The sequence below is a fragment of the Drosophila guanche genome, unplaced genomic scaffold (assembly GCF_900245975.1).
Source record: "Drosophila guanche unplaced genomic scaffold, DGUA_6, whole genome shotgun sequence".
Taxonomy (NCBI): domain Eukaryota; kingdom Metazoa; phylum Arthropoda; class Insecta; order Diptera; family Drosophilidae; genus Drosophila; species Drosophila guanche.
The window spans coordinates 2,654,286-2,672,654 of NW_022995749.1; the positions used below are offsets into that span (position 1 = coordinate 2,654,286).

General features: G+C 48.2%; 6 protein-coding genes and 1 long non-coding RNA gene across 16 annotated transcripts in view; 2 read left to right on the plus strand and 5 right to left on the minus strand.

Annotated features, from left to right (window-relative positions):
* LOC117585628 (endoribonuclease Dcr-1) overlaps positions 1–9,813 on the minus strand; it is a 50,354-nt gene extending 40,541 nt beyond the window's left edge. For all 10 annotated transcript variants that reach the window (XM_034275200.1, XM_034275199.1, XM_034275198.1 and 7 more), the window contains exon 1: positions 8,845–9,813. In XM_034275200.1, coding sequence (XP_034131091.1) covers positions 8,845–9,798 — 954 coding nt within the window. In that variant the 5' untranslated portion in view covers positions 9,799–9,813. The remainder of the gene's footprint in view (positions 1–8,844) is intronic.
* Positions 1–18,369, plus strand: part of LOC117585636 (ubiquitin carboxyl-terminal hydrolase 12) — a 23,575-nt gene continuing 5,206 nt past the window's right edge. The window contains exons 1-2 of the mRNA XM_034275221.1: positions 1–615; positions 15,654–15,807. The gene's annotated coding sequence lies outside the window, so the exon portion shown is untranslated. The remainder of the gene's footprint in view (positions 616–15,653; positions 15,808–18,369) is intronic.
* On the minus strand, positions 10,357–12,573 carry LOC117585633 (endothelin-converting enzyme homolog). The gene has a single exon (XM_034275217.1). It carries the CDS (start codon positions 12,544–12,546, stop codon positions 10,438–10,440), a length of 2,109 nt encoding a protein of 702 aa, XP_034131108.1. The 5' UTR covers positions 12,547–12,573; the 3' UTR covers positions 10,357–10,437.
* LOC117585634 (endothelin-converting enzyme-like 1) lies at positions 12,876–15,227 on the minus strand. Its single transcript, XM_034275218.1, has one exon. It carries the CDS (start codon positions 15,174–15,176, stop codon positions 13,110–13,112), a length of 2,067 nt encoding a protein of 688 aa, XP_034131109.1. The 5' UTR covers positions 15,177–15,227; the 3' UTR covers positions 12,876–13,109.
* LOC117585647 lies at positions 16,149–16,862 on the minus strand. The gene is made up of 3 exons (XM_034275235.1): positions 16,777–16,862; positions 16,636–16,712; positions 16,149–16,575 (listed from the first exon to the last, which is right to left on the minus strand). Exons 1-3 carry the CDS (start codon positions 16,792–16,794, stop codon positions 16,308–16,310), a joined length of 363 nt encoding a protein of 120 aa, XP_034131126.1. The 5' UTR covers positions 16,795–16,862; the 3' UTR covers positions 16,149–16,307.
* The window catches only part of LOC117585650, a 15,177-nt gene continuing 13,026 nt past the window's right edge, over positions 16,219–18,369 (plus strand). The window contains exon 1 of the long non-coding RNA XR_004573928.1: positions 16,219–16,229. This is a non-coding gene — a long non-coding RNA (uncharacterized LOC117585650). The remainder of the gene's footprint in view (positions 16,230–18,369) is intronic.
* On the minus strand, positions 17,200–18,058 carry LOC117585645. The gene is made up of 2 exons (XM_034275233.1): positions 17,984–18,058; positions 17,200–17,920 (listed from the first exon to the last, which is right to left on the minus strand). Exons 1-2 carry the CDS (start codon positions 17,993–17,995, stop codon positions 17,255–17,257), a joined length of 678 nt encoding a protein of 225 aa, XP_034131124.1. The 5' UTR covers positions 17,996–18,058; the 3' UTR covers positions 17,200–17,254.

An 18,369-nucleotide genomic window follows, 5' to 3' on the forward strand; every position in this document is an offset into this window, starting at 1 on the left:
ATCTCTAAGATTAACAAAAAAAACTCAACCAAAAAGACGTCGAAAGTTTTCTCCGTGTTAAAACAAATAATTAGCCAATTTACTAACGAATCCGACGATTTGCCTTTGGGCAAATTATGCGTGCGGCACATAGTGCATTCGAAACCACGTAAAACCCATCGAACGCGAGTGAATTCGACCACCTTGCAGCTATCCACCCCCATTGTACATGATTTACACGAAATTTTGCAACAACAAAAATCAGCAGCGACGACGCATCGCAGACGCCGCGCTGCCAACAAAAAACACAGGTTGACATAACTGTTAATACAGGCAAAAGTAAATTATTAAACAGTGGTGGTCCACACACTCGCGAAACGGGAGACAGTAGTTTTGGCAACGAAAAAGGTGGGTGTGTGTGTGTGTGTGTGTCTGAGCCTGGTCCACACAGAAAACGCGCCCTACAAAAAACTGCAAGTGCCAATTGGAGTGTGGGAGTGGCAGCATTTGCCAATCCAGTTGGAGGCGCAGGCGGAACTAGAAGCAGCATCAGCAGCAGCGAAGCACCACCACCACGAATCTTTGTTGAGGATCGGATTGCCCAATAAAAACAACAATAATATTCAAAAGAAAAAGGTAACTTTATCTGAATTTAAGCATGTATAGGTGTTTTCTTGAGATTGTGTTTGTGTAGGCGTGATGCGATGTAGGTGCGTTTGTGTGTGTGTGTGTGCAAATAACAGTTAATTGAGCACTCATCGATTTTTTTCCTACATGGAAGTGTGCTCCCCCCCTCCCTGCCACCATTGTTATTTGGGTTTTATTGGGTTTGATTATAAAACCAAACTTAAATTCATTTCCACTTTCAGAGCAGGGTACGGCACCACTTCCATCTCACGATCTCCCCAGATAAAACCGTTTGAAAAGTTGCCAGCCTGTCGTCATTAAGTTGATTTGCTGTTGCCATTGCCGCTGCCGCTGCCGCTGATGCTGGTGCTGCTGCCGCTGCCGCTTTGCTCTCTTCCTCGGATGGTTTTCGAGCTCCAGTTTCCGTACCAATTGGATTTTGTCTTTCCCATGCCCCCATGCATGCGCTTCGGCATGCCATTTGTCTTTATCACTCATTGCTCACGGGGCTTGGATTTTTGTTATCTTTTGGATTTTACCTTTCGTTTTCATAGCAGCAGCAGCAGCATTAGCAACAGCATAATGGTTTTAGTTTCAGCCGCGACCTAGGGTCACCGTGGGCACCTTTGCAAGCCTCTCACGCGCTGCTGACTAATTAGCGTCGAGTAATTAACTTGATAATTATCGCATCGCCAATGCCTCAGCTCCGAGGTTCGCCTCTGCAGTTCTATCCTCTAGCTCTCGCATATGGTCGGTGTCTGCTTTTTGAATGACTAAGAAATTACTTGAAATATCTCTCTCCGTTTCTCTGTGGTGTTTTGTCTTTTCCACAAACTCGTTTCAGACCAGACCCCATATCGAAATACAAAAAAAACAAAAAAAAACATACGCGATAATTCGAGCTTGGCACTGACAGCAAAAGCTTTGTCGCTTTGTTTATGGAAATCTCATCATAATTAAGCTTACGATGGTATCACACGTTTGTAAATCTTTAGGTGCCATCGCATCTGCTGCTGCTGCTCATTCAAACGTATCGATAGGGCCTCTCTATCCATCAGGGCGTGCTCCCCATACCAACAAAAATCTCGTTGAATTTGCATTTGAATGATATGGTAGAAGCCCTCGAAAGAAGTTCAAGCCCCGCCTGCATTTGATTGCCTTGAATGGGGTTCTCTCTCCCTCTATTGATTTCCATTGATTGGAGAACCTTTTTTCTTTCGTGTAATGCCGGAAGTTGGCCAACAACAAATTTGGTCATTAATTCTTCTTGTATGTTGATTGCTTATATTTCGGCTGTCTTTAAATGTTTACAGCCCCCTTGCCAGTCGTGCCAATGAAAGCTCCCCTGTTTACTGTCCCTTAAACAGCTGGCATTTAGAGGCGCAGTCACGCAGTCTGGTACCGAATCAATTATGTATTTCTTCGGGCAGTCAGGCAGTCAGGCAGTGACTCAACCCTTGGGACAGACAGACCACCCCCAGCCACCCCACAGTGGCAGCAGGCCTAACCTAACCAAATGATTCATCAAAACGCGCTGCGCTGTGGCTGTGCATGCAATTTATGTAGATTCTTTACCTTTATGTCAGCCAAAAAAGCCTGTAACATATATTTTCATTCAAATGTCTCTCTCTCTCTCTCTCTCTGTGACTCGCGGGGACTTCCTGGTGCGTTTAGTGCGCCTGCGCCGTGGAAAGGCGCGGGGGCCACATGGCTGTGGTGAGTTCTCTAATCACTAGGGTTGCACCGCAACGGAGATGTGAGTAAATTTGTAATTCACCGAACAAGTTTTCACTTCTTTGGCTCTTGTTAGTGCGGATTGTTCACACTTTCTTTTGCTTGATAATTGAAAGTCTGCCATGCCATGAAATCCGTTTCGCTGTGCCTTGCACCAGAGACCCCTCAACATAGCAGCAGCAGCACCGACCCAAATAAATGATCTCCACATCATTATCTCTTGGGTAATATATCGTTTCAGAACTGCATACTGGAAATGCATACATAATAGATGACCATTATCAGATGTCATTAACCTCGAAACAACGGGTTCTCGCTGCCTGTCATTGGAAAATTGCATGCCATTTAGCGTAGCGTTTCGATCCGAACCGATCCGATCCGCCTTGTGGTCGATTTGATTACAAAACTAATCTGCATAGAATGCGTTGTGCTGTGTCTTGTTGATAGAGAGGAGTGGGGGCAACAAGCGTCTTTAAAATGTCAAATCCCCTTGAAACCAGTTTCCTACGGAACTATTGCCCCAGGGGGGGAGAGGGCGCATGCGTGACCGATCAGTTTTTTGTGTGTGCCTTTGTGTGTGTTTTCTGGTAATTGATGGGAGAGCCCACGATTCGATTTCCCGTACGCTTATCAGCAGCACACACACACACATACACACACATAACTAGGGGTCTGGGCGATTGTGGAGCAGCAACGGCTGTGTGTGTCATACCGTTCGCCGTTGCCATCAGCTATCAGCTGCATATGCACTCTCTTTGCAATCTCAGACTCGCGCTCTTCTACTCTCCCGCTCTCGAAATATTGCTCACTCCACTCCATGCTCAATGGGTAGATCGTGTTTGTCGAACATTATGTGACACCGCTCAGAAGGTATTTAATTTTGAGTAAGCAAATGTGTACGTAAATAAGAAAAGAATAATAAATACAATTATCAAAAAATAGTTACATCTCCTCTAGGAACAACATGCTTCTAATAAAGTAAATATTTATAATATCACCTACAATCTTCGAAAGCTAGGGTACTCCCTCAGTCCAAACTTTTGTTGGTTCTTCTTTGTTGTTTTTTCTCTGTGATTTATGTTGGTCAACCCATGCGCCTGGAATACGCTTCTCCCAATGTCTGTGCTGATGGGGGGGCGACGCAGTCGCTGTTGGCTGCGCAGTCTCTGCCTCTGCCAATGCTCTGGCAGCGCCAGCATAGCGGGCGGAGTGAGTGGCATGGCCCAAGAGCGGCGCCCCACACAAGAGTTACACAGCAGCGCCACACATAGACGGTCGGACGTGGTTTCTCGTTGCTCGCCTCGCTCGTGGAATCGGAATCACACTCGTTCTGTACGGCCCCTGGCCTTATCGTGTGTATGTGTATCCGTACTGGAAATATATGTACGCGTATTCCTTGGCGGTTATTGGTGTGCAAAGTGCCGTAAATCCGTTAGTTTATGATATAATCTAAAGTTTGACCTCAAGTTTGTGTTGTGCATTTTTCCCCTACAAACGAATTGCCAAATCGATAGAAGAGGCCGCGCTTTTCGAGAAAATTCACCACACCCAATCCATCCATTCACACATTCACCCTTCCAGCCGCCTGCCCAACCCCCCAAATCCATCTCTCTCTCTCTCTCGCTCTCTGTTACGGGACTCACTCTCTCGATAGTGTGTATTGCGTTTCCATATCGTGCGTAAAAGAAGTGCATTTCGAAATGATTTTTATGTGAAAAATCCATGTGGCAATTATATATAAACCACAAGTGCTTTCTGTTACTATATCTGTTCTGGTATTGTGCATAAAGAATTATTTATTTTGTACGAACAAAGCCCATAAAAAGTTCAGAAACGGAGTGCTATATTTCCTTACACACACTCACGGATACTGATACTGAAACTCGTATAATTTGTGGTGCTTTATCTTCCACTAAATAAACTGATTGCTTGGATACGGATTAATTTGGAGACCCCCTTAAACATATCATTTGCACAGGTAAAGTTTATTTTGCAGCCACATAAAATGTATCCACAAGTTTTGGTTCTTTTGGGAAAAATCGATTGCTGTGAGAGAAAGAGTCGTCGCCCGTTGTGGTTGCTCTCTTTCCGACACTCAGCTGTTTTTGCCACCGTTTCCTTGACATGCTATTTGTGCGTTCCCCCCCATGTGGCACGGAACTGACTCGGGAGTGAGTGCGCCGCCCCACTCTATGGCGAATTTCTAGATACTATTTTGCCAGCTGGCGGAAGTAGAGGCGGGCACTTGCTGCATATTAAGTTTGTGGCAACCCCAAAAATCATAGAGAAAAGCCCCTTGTGTTTATTGCAGTTTTCGTTTTATCCAACCCCAAGCGGTAGCATCTTTGGCTAATTGGAACACGTCTCTCGTATATATTATTGATAGAGTTTTATGTACCAGAGTTCTCTGCAAATCGTTTGCAATGCATTCGAATTTCAGATTCATTTGACAATTGAGTGGCTGAGTCGACAAATCCATATATGGGGCGCACCTTTAGAAAGAGACAGAGCCCAGAAATTCAATTGAATGAGAAAACGAAAATATCATTACCTTATGGCTTGCCAAAGCCGTATGTAAAGTATTTATAAACCGTCGGATAAATGGAGGCCATATATGACAGGCAGTATCCGAGAGGCATCGCCCACATGCCACATGCGAAGTTTTGCGACAAAACAGAGAGTCACAATATAATAATAATTATGGCTCTGAGGCTGAGGCAATATGTGTCGAGTGTACTTACCTCTCAAGCTTTTCTGGCTGGCGTCTCGTTTCTCTACTGTCCGTCGGTCTGTCCGTCTGTCTGCCTGTCATCTTGGGTTCATCCATCCAACCATCCACATTCAAGATCAATTTTGTTGGAATGCTGTTCGACATGTGTAGAAGAAGCACTTAGTCTGGGCTGTTTGTTGTTTTCCCCCTGAAACTAATGTAAAGACATTTTCGAATTTGGGTTAAAAATGTGTGAATGAAATATTGGAATCAGTTTTTCAGCAGAAGAACGTGCCTCCAGGGGGAACCCACAGTTCATTCTATCTCTCTGTTAATGCCACTCCAAAGACAGAAAGACAGACAAACAGACAGATAGATTCATAGCTAGAAAACTGGGTCATTTGCCTGCCTGTGTAGGGTCTACTTGGGTCTCCGTTTGCTGTCTTCATGTTTAAATACTGGGGCCTTTCCCTCTCTGATTTATTGGGGACTTTGTTAAGTTGATTAATCAATTCGCTTTGTGCCCTGAGTTTATTTCTGGGTCTGCTCGTTTGTCGGCTTGTTGCATTTTTTCTTTGTCAAAATTTATCGCTTTTATAGTTTTCACTGGAATGCATTTTTATGTTGAGATTTGCATTCGTTTTGGGTGTAGAAATACACAAGTTGCATAAGAAATGTTGCACACATATCAGGCCTTTCCGTAGTTACCCATACATAATACTTTATTAAGCCTTTTTGGAGTTGCTCGAAAAAGGACTTAGGTGGGAATCCGCTTACTGGTGGCAGAGTCGCGTGGGTGATACTTTTCTTCTGTTCTGGATCCCCATTTTATGGATTATCTTATAATGAATGTTATTGACTTTCTCGTAGCTTCCGTTTCTAACTAATCTGCTGATTAGTTTCCTTTACAAAAGTTCACCGACTTTGCCACGACATCGATTCGGATGGCTGTTGTAGTGGGTAAAGGCAAAGGCAAAGGCAGAATCGGAATCTGATAATTATGGGGGAAGCCGTGATAGTTAAAAGCTTCAAAAGAGAAGAACGAGAGAGAGCGAGAGGGTCGCAAGCACAAGTGTTTGTCTGGAATTCCGCATCATTTAGATTGCCATGCTGTGCGAACATTTTTCCACCACTCCACCAAACCATTTATTTGTGTGACTGTGTGTGTGGGAGCCACCGCAAATGATGATGGACCACAGGCGGCACATCAGCGCTCGGCACCGCTCTCTCTCTGGCATTCGGATGGGAATTGAAAATTATTTTGTTATAATTTATGCAGAGTATTTCGCTTTTTTGGTGTCTCTCCTAAGTGATTATAAAACTTTGACTTTCCTTACCTTAACGAGGGACCGAACCGTCTTTTGTATTGTTTTTATCTCATGACACTTGCAAGTGATTATCCGTTTTCATTATACAAAAGCCTCACTGTAATTGATGATCAAGCCGCCGTAGAAACAATCATTTTACAGTGGCAATGGGCTCGTTGGCGGAGGGGGGAAGCGGCTGGCACTTCCGTTCCATTTGCAATCAATGCCGTAGGAGTGGAGGGGAGCTTGTCTGCGATGATTCCGCAGAAACGGAGAACTCGGTCTCACATTTTGTTGATATTTTGCATACCCTTTAGTCGTTTCGTTATTACAACATGGGATTGGATCATTTTTTCAGACAGAATAAACAATATTTGTGAAATTTGTAATCAAAATTAAAACGTTTCATCAGGTGACATTTTTGTTTAATTTTCACATTTTTATTTGGGGTAAATATAATTGTGGAATATTTCACTATTATAGGAACAATTATGATCGGTACAAAGATTTCTCTTCGGTAGCTTCTCTTTGACTGAATTTATAGCCATTCATTCCCCAAGTAATAAAATGTATTAATATATTTATTTTGATTGTAATAACATTTATACTCATTCAAATTTGTGTGTGTCATTTCAGGTAAGCCTCGTCTCGTCTCGTCTCGTCTTAAATTAAGCGGAAATGCGTGCGGCATAAGGCAGCCCGCTCCCCATCGATCGATTAATGGTTCAGGGTCGCGAGAATTGCCCATCCAGCCACATGCAACGTATGAGTAGCAAGCAGCTATCGCTTACGGCATGCAGCTGCGTGCTTGAGTGGCAATGTACAGGCCACGTCTCGTCTGGTGGGTTGGTGGGTTGGTGGGTCTCCTCCACGCTCAAGTGCTTCGATTGACACAGAAAACTACACACAGAGAACCCATTGAATGGCTTATAGGCACACTCGTACACGTTCCTTAACGATTCGGGGTCTATTTATAGGCAATGCACGATGCTGCAGTGACAACCTTGGAGGAAACTCAGACTCCAGCCATTCCTCAATCAACAATCCCCGTTCTTAATAACCCCTCGACTTACTTTCAATTCAATATTTAACTATATTTTATGCCTCGTCACCTCAACGGATCTCTCAGTAAAACAAACACTTGTCCCCGCTGTTCATTTGCGTGCCCAGAGCACATCCGAATTCGCGTCCAAACTCCACGGAATTGCTAAGCGGCCCATTGACATCCCAGCGCTCTGACGTGTGCTGCATGAGGGGCATGGAATCGAGGAATGGCATGGCCTCTGGGTTAGATCTTGCCCAGCAGCGGGTCTGGGCAAAGTAGAGAAAGAACAGCTGCGTATTGGTGAAGTTCAGCTCCGGAAGGGTCTCCTTGTAGAGCACGGGACGTGGCTTGTTGTCCTGCTGCTCCAGCCAGGCAAGGTACGCATTGAAGGCGACATTCAGGCCGCTGCTGTCGGCCATAATCTCCCTGAGCCGCGTGGCATTATGGAACTCTGCTGGCTGATCGTACAAATAGTTGCTGTACTGGGCACGCTGGCACTCGGTGACGTTCCGATAGCCGGACATTGTCAGCTCGTTCCACGGGGACGTGGCCTGCGGATGTCGATTCCAGCCCTCGTCATCGAAGGCCTGCACGAGGGCACTGGCCAGCCGCTGGCCCAGCAGCGCATACTTGAGGGCCCGTGGATAATGGTAGTTGTAGTACGGCGCCTGCAGCAGACCCCAGCCCACGAGCACCGCCTGTTGGCGTGCCACCAGAGCGGCCCTCACCTCGAAACCATCCACCAGTCCGTCGGCATCCTGCCCAAATTCATTGCCACGCAGGCTATTCAGCTGCTGGCGAGCCCTAAATCGCAGGGCCACCTCCAGCTTATGCCAATAGTCGTCGGACTTCTGGAACTGCAGCTCGGCGAGATCCAGATTCTGGTAGTCCGGCAGCAGCGTGTGATATTGGGCCAATCTCAGCCGCGCCGCACGTCGATCGTTCTCGTCCAGCCACTCGACACGCAACTGCTGCTCGAAGGCCTTCACCAGGTCACTGAACACTTGCTGCAGGTCATCCTTGGCGTCGTCACGCTGCACCTGCCGCTGATACATCTCACCCAGCACCCGCGGGAACAAGCGCTGCATCACCTGCACACACTGGCGGGCACGCCGCGATGGATGCTCCTCCGGCGGCTGGTTGAGCTCATTCAGAGCCACGTACATGATGTAGCCGGCAATGGTGTAACGATTGTTGGCCCTGGCCGTGCGCACCAGATGCTTGATGTACTCCGGGGACCGCAGATAGACGTTGCTCGTGTAGAGGCTCTCGAGGATCACCTCCACGTACAGCTTGAAGTCGAAGAATCCGCCCATTTCGGTGGTGAGATCCGTGAGCGTAATGCCACTGGCCTTCTGGCGGTGCAAACGATCCTGTCCGATGCGCGAACGAGCTCCATAGGCGTTTGTGTTGGCCAAGGCAAGGGCAGGATCCTCCTGGACCTGCTGCTCACGCATGTGCTTGCACAGCTCAAACTCGAAGCGGATAATGTCGCCGGCAATGCGTGCCGACTCGCCCGTTTCCATGCCCAGCCAATCCCTTAGATTGTCGGCCACCTGCTGCTGGATCTGCTCGTAGATCTGATCCCGCACATGGGCACCCTTGGTGGCGGCGGCATTGCAGTGCTCCTCCGGTATGATGGTCAGCCGTGGCTCACCCAGGTAGATGCTATTGCCGCCCATCTGCTGCAGATTGAGATCGATCTCCAGGCCCAGCAATATGTCCAGTCCGTAGTTCCTGCGCAGCTCCGCGAGCGTCTGCAGCCAGTGGCGGTTGTGCTGCCAATTGGTGTTGGGCACATTCCGCAGTCCTCCGTTGTCCTTGAGGATCTTCATGAGGAAGCGACGTCGCTCGCCCGCATTCGCCTCCACGGCCACACACGAGTCGTAGAAGGAGCGCACCTTCCGCACATTGGTCGTTGTGGCGCCACTAAACTGATTCGGGTGGTGCTGCGGCGGCAGTGGGGCAGTGAGCAGCTGCTGCAGCTGATCCACAATCTTGGCCTCCACCACCTGCTGGGCTGTGGAGAGTGGTGCTCCGGCTGCCCCTTGACGCTGCTGGCGCTTGTGGTAGCCACCCCAGTGGCCGCAGGCAAACTCAAAGAAATCCACACACGGATCGGCACTGAGATTCATGTACTTCTGCATCTCCAGGCCCATCAGTTGGCGCACTTTAAACTCCTCGCGACTATCCGGATGGGGTGGGATCTGCTGATGCTGCAGCTGCTGCTGATGTTGTTGGGATCCGCCGTACATGGCTGACTGCTGCTGTGGCATGCGGTTCATGCCATTGTGCCGCTGTACACCGTCCGCGTGCATGAGCAGCAGCAGGAGTAGCAAATCCCGCAGAGCTTCTCTTGTAGCTTTCATCTTGGCGTTGAAAAGTCGACTGAGCATCGAACTAGGGCGACGTCTGAGCGGGCGATAAGCCCCAGGTTCTCCGGATTGTAGTCGTGTGCTCATGAACTTGCTCGATTTTTGGGTCAAGTTTGACGCCTCAGTCCCTGAGAGGTTATCGCGCTTTTGTTCTGGCTTTGCCTCTGGCTCTAGCTCTGGGAGAAACGTAAACAAAGACAGCCTTGCTCAACAGCAAGCCAGAGATCTTGGCAGTGACAGAAAAATAACGCAAATCCCATTGAGAGAAGGTCTCTATGGTTGCCGCCTGCCTGCTTCCCTTCAACCTTCAACTTTTGTATTTCCTTAGTTTCTTACACTGCGAAAAACTACTAGTAGTAGATAATCGATTTAAATACCGATAGACTCGATTTTGTGGTTTGTTTTTGTTGGAAAAATCTTTCCCGTTTATGAAATTTCCAACTGAAAACTTCTTTATTGCCAGACGGGCTGTGCTTTACGTTCTTTGTGGCATGCCCGATTGCCATAACCTACTAGCGACTCGATTAAGCAACGATTAATTGCCAAAAGGATATCGATATTCCGATAAAACCACGAAAATTAAATTGTAGAACATTTCTATTGAATCTTAAACATTTATCGATACAATTTCCAAGTTTATCATCAAGCTTTTGTGGCTTCCTAGTATATGTTGCACTTGGTTGCCGGATTCATGGCCGAACCCATGGGACAATGGAACTCTTTGGCAAAGTCCTCAAGATTCCGCAACGGGCCATTGACCTGCAGGCGTGGCCAAGTGTGATTCTGCTGGGCACTGTACGCTGGCAGCTCTTTGGCCCAGGACGACGACCAACGATTACTCTCCTCGCGGCTGCAGTGCTGCTGGGCGTAGGCCACAAAGAAGAGCGCCGTATTGGAGTAGTTTAGGCCAGGGAGCGTCTCCTTGGAGAGCAGATTGAAATCGTTGTTCGGCTCCTTGAAGCCCAGCCACGTGAGGTAGGCCCGAAAGGCCACATTGAGGGCGGCACTGTCGGCGATCAGCTGCCGCGTGGCGCTGACATTGGCGTGCAAATACTCCTCCACCTGGCGGCTGAAGCATTCGCTTCGATCGTGATATCGCCAGGCCGTCAGACCATCCCAGTGGTCCCGCTCCAGCAGGTCCACGGACCAGTGTGGATCATCGAAGGCCATGGCCATCTGGCGTGCCACTGCCACGCCCAGCGTCGCATAGCGCAGCGATTGCCCGTAGTGCGGATCGTAGAAGGGAGCCTGCAGCAAGCCCAACCCTATGTCGATCTGCCGCTGGACGGGGCGGTACCGCACTCGTGCCTCATACGCCTCCACGGGGTCACTGGGCGCGGGCAGTTCCTCCTCGAAGAGGCGACCCATTTGCTGTTCCTGCACAGCGCCCAGCAGCTGACGGAGATTCGACCAGTAGTTGTTTCGCTCCAGCTGCAACTTGTATGTCAACGGCCGCTCGTAGTGGGGCAAGTGAAGCTTCAAATCCGACAGCTTGCGCTGTGCCACACGCCGGCTGCCCTCCTCCAGCCACTCGGCGCTCAGGCTCTGCTTCAGAGCGTCCTGCAGCTGGCCATAGAGTGTCTCCAGATCCTTGCGCGCATCCTCGCTGGCAAACTGCCGCGCATAGAGTTCCCCCAAAGCCGTGGGCAGGTGCTGCTTGATCAGTCCCAGGCACACGTTGCGCCTCAAGTGCGTGCGATCCTCCAGGGGAAAGGTCACCGCGGACAGTGCCCGATACATGATGTAGTTGGCCACTTGGCTGGAATTGTGAGCGGCCACTGTGCGCTGCAGCTGGCGGTAGTACTTGGGTGCGGCCATATACACTGGCTTGAAGATCACTTTCCCATAACTAGCCGTCACATACGACTCTAGGTTCAGTTCGTAGAGTTTGGAGAAATTCGCAAGGGTCTTGCGGGTGTAATTTCCAGCGTAGAGCTGCTGTTCGGCATCCCAGGGGGAGTCGGAAAAGTCCTGCATCATGCCGCCGCATAGCTCGTGCTCGAAGCTCAGAATGTCGGCGGCCAAACGGGCGGCTGCATCATTGCTGACAGCCAGCCAGGCCTTCAGTTCAGCGGCCACCCGCCGCTCCAGCGGCTCGTAGGCCATGTCGCGGATGTCGAGGCGGTTCTGGGTGCACAGTTTCCTGGGTATCAGGGTGCTCGGTTCGCTCAAATAGATGCTGTTCTCATGTACATTCTCATAGTTGTAGCCGATCCTTAGACCAATCAGTATATCCAGCCCGTAGCGGCGCCTCAGCTCCCCCAGCACCTTCAGCCAGTCGTAGTCGTGATGATGCACCTCCCAATTGGATCCAGGAACGGCGGGAAAGCCACCATTCTGTTGGATCAATTCGCTGAGGAACTGCTGCTGCTGCTGGCTCTGCTGTGCCTGTGCCACCAGGCAGGACTTGTAGAACTCCTTGGCCTGCCTGGCCACGCCGCTGTCCTCCCGATGGGCAGTCTCCTCCAGCAAACGTAGCAGATCCACATCTGTGCGCTGGTGCAGCTGCAGCAGGGGGCCGGCTGCCGCTTGCCAGCCACCGCAGGCATACTCGTAGAAATCCGTACACGGATCGACACTGAGATTCATGTGCGAGCGCATCTCCTTGCCCTTGGCATTACGCAGTGTCTGTTCGGTTTGGTAGATGCGCTGGAAACTGCTGCTGCCAGTCGGGGTGGTGGCATCGGTCGCTGCGGAGTGGCAGAGCTCCTTTTGGAGCAGGAACAGCAGAAGGCCAAGGAATGGCCAGGCCCTGGAACAGTCCGACATGCTGCCGGAGCTCTGTCGGTGAAGCTTTCGACTGACAGCCAGCAAAGAGTCGTCCCAAAGAGAGACTTCTGCTGATAGCCAAGAAGCGAGGGTCATTCCGGGGGTTATCTCTCGCGAGACTAAATGTAAAATAAAACCAAAAGGGGGGAACTAAATTGCTTAATTATAGAACACAACGAACACTAAATGACAGAATGCACGTATTTTTCAGAGCATTGAAGCTTAAAAACATATTTGTTGTCCAAAAAATTAGTTACAAAAGTTAAAAAAATATAAAATTAAATTTTTTGTTTTTATAATTTTCAATTTTTATTTTAGAAACTGAACAATAATGTTTTTAGCTAGTTTTATTGTGAAAATTAAAAATACGAGCAAAACAAGAATTTATTTTTAAAACATTTTTAAAGTTTGGTCGCTTTTTATACCCCATAATCGATGAGTTGAAGGGGTAATTGTTTGGTTTTCGTTATTTTTAATATTCTTAAACGTTAAACTCTTATTTGTGATCTCCGTTTACGAGTAATGGAATGGAATAGATAGCGATAGATTGAGCTCTTCCCCCTCTAATAAAGGGTACACTTGAAGCGAGCATTCAGCTTGGATCCGCTGGCACAGCTGAAGGCATTGGTGAACTGCTGGGAGTTGGACAAAGCCGCATTGATGCGCAGCTGTTCGGGCAGCTCCTCGTAGCGCTCCAGGGTCTCGGGATAGTCAGAGCAGTAGAGCTGCGCATAGGCCAGATAGAAGAGCTGCTGGTGCGAGTGATCCAGCAGTGGGAGACGCTCCCGCTGATAGATGGCCGCGGTTTCGGCCGAGTTCTTCAGCCACTTGTTGTACGCACGATAGGCAATGTCCAGGGCCCCGTTGTCGGCCACAATGCGGCGCAGAAGCTGCTTATCCTGCACCGGCCTCTCCCGATACTGCACAAAGATGGCGTACTGCTCCTGGAAGCATTGGGCACGTCGTGAATAGGATGTCTCGGAGGTGGCATCCCACCAATTGTTCTGATAGCCGTGACTGTCGTAGCGCCTGCCCACCGCATCGAAGCCGTGCAGCATTTGGCGAGCGAGGAGCACGCCCAGAGTGCCATATTTCAGGGCATTGGGATAGGCTGGGTCCCAGAAGAAGCGTGCCTGCAGGAACGTGATGGGCACCTGGATCTTGTTGCTCTTCAGCTCGTAGTGCGGCAGCTTGTGCGTTTGATGATCCTCCTGCACAGGCTCCTGAATGAGTTTGGCCAGCCTTCGCTGTGTCTCCCACTGCAGCACCGAGAGGAGATTCGGGTAAAAGTTCTTGGCATCCAGCTGGAGGCCATGCAGCTTGCGGATCAGCTGGAGATCGTCGTGCGAGCGAAACTGCAGCTGAAGCGACTCCAGCTTGGCAATGGCCTTCTGCCTGGTGTCCTGGCTGAGCCAGTGCAGCCGCTCGGATGCCTGCAGATCCTCGCGAAAGACGCGCTTGATGTCCGTCCATGTGGACTGCAGTTCGTTGATCATTTGCATGTTGTTGTAGTTCCTGTGGAACAGGCTCTCCAGCTGCTGCGGGAAGTGCCGCTGCGTGAGCTTGATGCACCAGATGTCGGGCTGCACAGTCGGAGGGATCCTTGCCGCATCCAGGGTGTCCAGGGTGCGCCAGATGGTGTAGTTGGCCAGAAGCAGCTTGGGCGTGCCGCGTATGACATCCACCAGATTGGACAGATAATCCTCGGGCGTCTCGTATATGTCCACGTACAAAGTGTCGCTGAAGATGAGCTGCAGGTAGCGGCTGATGTCCACATAGCTGCCATACGCAGCCTTCATATCGGCCGCCGTGCGCTGGCGTGTGGTCTGCTCCAGTGTGAGTGCCGCATTGTGGGGCAAGCCCTTGGCCAGCTGCTCCTCAATGCTGAGCACCTGCGAGGAGACCTCCTTCAGCCATTGCTTGGACTGTTCGGGGAAGTAGAACTGTAGTTTTTTCTGTATCGAACGCTTGTAGAGATCCCGCGTGCCCTGATGGTGCCCATCCAGGTAGACGCGACGCTTGCCCAGCGGCAGCTCTGGTGCTCCGATCTTGATGCGATGCATATGCTCCTCCTTGTAGTCGACAATCACATCCAGACCAATGAATATGTCCACGCCCAGCTGCCGCTTCAGCGTGGCCACCACCTTGAGCCAGTCGTACTCGTACTGGTACCACGAGGACACTCGAATCTCTGGCCAGCCGCCGCGAAAGTCCGTGGCCTGGAGCAGGGCAGCCGTCAAGGCGGACCTTGTGTCGTTCGCCTGCTGGCAGCACGAGTTGAAGAAGTTCTTGAGAATGCGATCCGCACTGCTGTCGGCACTGCGCGGGGAACTCTTCAACATTTCGGCGCTCTTGCGGATGTACAGCTCCTGCAGCTCCTCCAGGTAGTTGGTGCGCTTATTGTGGATCCTGGCCGGATGCAGACGCGGCCAATTGCCGCAGGCAAAGTTGTAAAAGTTATCGCAGGCCTCCGACTGATCCTCGCCCATGTAGGCCTTGATGTGGGCCGCCTTGGCCAGCCGCAGGATGTCATTGGTGTAGTTGGTGGCAAAAGGATGCGACACGGCAGCGCCAGCCACAGAGAAGGCTCCCAGGAGCAACAGCAGCAGCTTTACTCCACAGTTTTCCATTATATTTCTCCGTTTGTGTGTTTTCCGAATGATTGCCGAAACGAAACTGAGCTGAAATCGAGAGATGCGTCGATTTTTGACTGGATTCCGGGCCGGGGTCTTATCGTTGTGCCCCAACCCCCAGAGAGACCCAGAGACCGAACGCTTGATTAGTTAATTAGTTTCATTAACCGATGCAGTGTATATATTATTTGCTCACCATTCTCAATTACGCGACTCTGACCACATGTCTCGCTTCTCACTCTCTCTCTCTCTCTCTCTCTCTCGGTGTCTTGATCTTGTAATCGCTTTGCTCTATTCGCACTTGACCCACAAGGTAGCAGGCGTTCTACCCTTCCCTCCCACATCGCAGTTAATGAGTTTTCCGGGGGCCTCCTCCCAAGGTTGTCTCTAAATTAAAATTTGTTTATCCTCACTTAATCGTTCGTCGTTTCTTGTTAAACTAATGATTCCCTTTAATCATTCCACTCATTGCAGATATACAGCTAGATTTCTACAACATTTTTACAAACACATTACTTAAGGCACTTACCCGAAGAGTGTTTTTGTTTTAAGTACTGGAAAGTGTTGACTAGAAGTCGCAGCAGCAGCACCAGCAATCATCAACAGACAAAAGGAAACTTTACACACGGTAAGAGTTTACTCTCTTGTAATTTATTATTAAAACTCTGGGGCAGAGCCAAGACTGTGGTTCCATAGAATTATGAAAGATTTAAACTGTGAATACTAAGGTTATTTTTACCAAAAGTTGCCATTTTACGTTCGAGTGAGGCGCATCCAACTTCACTTTGTACAAAAACTAAGTGGCAACCTTACAATTATGAAACAGCTGTTTACACTTTAGTGAGAGGAGTTTACCGTTTTGTGGGCTTATCTTCTATTAATTTGTTAAATTCTGGGTAACGAAATCATAACATGTACATGCACAAATACTTGTACAAATATTCCTAATAATATTCACAATTCAACACGAAGGGTGCTCAAGATTTCATTGTATCAATTACGACATTCTTTGAACAGTTTATTTGTCAGCCAGGTGTTATGTGACAACTTGTTCTAGTTCCAGACTGTGTCTGTTGTGCAATTTATAATAAATAATTAGTTGTAATGCTAATACTTTTGAAGCCGACATCAACCGGCAGTTGTTTTGAGTGCTTTTGGACTTAGACGTGTGTCAGACTCCAGGTCCCCAATGCTGTAGTTGTGCTGGACATGGTAGCCTTTGTCGTCCACCACATAAGTGGCATCCGTCTTGTACACACAGCCATCCAAAGTCACGGAGGAAGTGTGGTGCCCTGTGATGATTACTTCGGGTTCCGCACGGGATTTACTTTTACTGGACGTTGATGAATCTTTGGACTCGCCATTTTCCTCACGATTGCCAGTGTTTTCCCGAATGCTAAGGCAGGCATCATTTGGGGGTTAGGTTATAATAAGTATAGCAAACCGAAAGACTCACTGAAATTCGTAGAAAACTGTGGCGCCATCATACCGTTCGATATAAAGACAGATGCAAAATATTAACAGGCACAGACACTGGAAAGATTATATATATTTTTTTGTCATTCCTTTCTAGACCTCAAAGACCTCCAATACTCACTGCAGTGGTTCGGATCATTCTAGTTTCCGTTGCTAAAATGCACTGAATGAATGAAATTACTGTATCGCATATGATACTTATTTATTTAGCGCTCGATCCATATAGCACTATGGAACAGGTTTAACCGGTGTCTATAGCATTGCATTTGAGGAGAGTTTTCCGCAACATTCACTCTTCGAATAGATTCTCTATTGATATCTGTAGAGCCGAGTGTAGTTGTTGTGACGCTTTACATCGGTATTGACTGGATTTAATAATTGCCTCGCACAACAATGTGACGATCATGATGCTGATTGACAGTAATTGCTGTTGATTGGAACTCTGAGAGGGAATGCATGGATGGGCGGAGTCTGTATGCTGTGTCATCAATGCTGCTTGCTCGGTGTGGGAAAATATCTGGGAATTCTATACATTTTGGGGATATTACGTTGGAAAATCAATTTAGTTTTATTTTAAATCGAATTTACATTTCGTTTTCTTAGCCCAATCTTGTGAGTATTTTTAAAAGCTGAGCACTCAAACGAGTTCCAATACTGTATGGCTGTGGCTCACACTCGATCGAATGATTACGCACAACATCTGGGATGTCCTTGTCCTTCTCTGGAACTGCAAAATGAGTGGGATTCTCTAGCGCGACTTCTGTTAACTTTGGCTTTGGATTGTCTCCATTGGGAGTCTTCATTTGCTCAGTATTTACCATGGAGGAGGGCATTATTATAAGCTCAGGATTTGCACAAAGAGTGGGCAAAGGTACAGACTTCTCTACTGTAGGAATGGTTGTACTTTGTGGTTCCATTCGGAAGAGTTGGATATCTTCCTGTGCGGATTTATGTTCCAGAACTGCATCCTCTGTAGAGACTTCTGGTACCCTTTTCTCCTTATTAGAAGTTGTAACAGTTGGTGAGCGCGTTGGTAGAGGCACAATCCTTTCAGGTACAATATCCACTGTGGGAATGGTTGTACTTTGTGTTGTGGAAGATACTGCATTCAATTGGGATTTGTGTTCCAATATTCCAGCATTAACAGCAGCGACTTCTGGTACTTTTTTCTGGCCTTCGTTTCCATTGAAAGTCTTTGTTTGCTCAGGATTTGGAATGCCACAGGAACTGGTGATGGAGATGCCAACAAGCAGCATAAATAAAATCTAAATGTACGAGAAATATTGATATTCTCATGGAAATCTAGCGGAATGCCACTTGATACTTACATACGGCTGCATTTTTATTCGATTACTGAGACTTGAACTCAGTTGCAGCTGCGCTTTATACGAGTATCTATATGGATGCTAGGGGGCAGCTACGGAGTCGTTTCTCCAAGTTAGATATCGTGAGTTTCATATTATTGAGAGTGTAATTAAAAGAGAGCATTCAACACTCGCAATTATTTTGTAATAGTTTTTAATTATGGTTATGGCTTTTAGAGAGAGAGTTTCTTGGAGAGTTTATTCTAAGATTGCAGAGTTCTATTTTGTGAGAATTTTTAATAAAGTTGCGCTTAGCCTAGGCCCAATGGCATCTGGATTTTTTTGAGAGTTACCAGCACCTTCAGTGGTGGATTCTGTGGCAAATGGTGTTGATTCTTTTGTGATAGCAA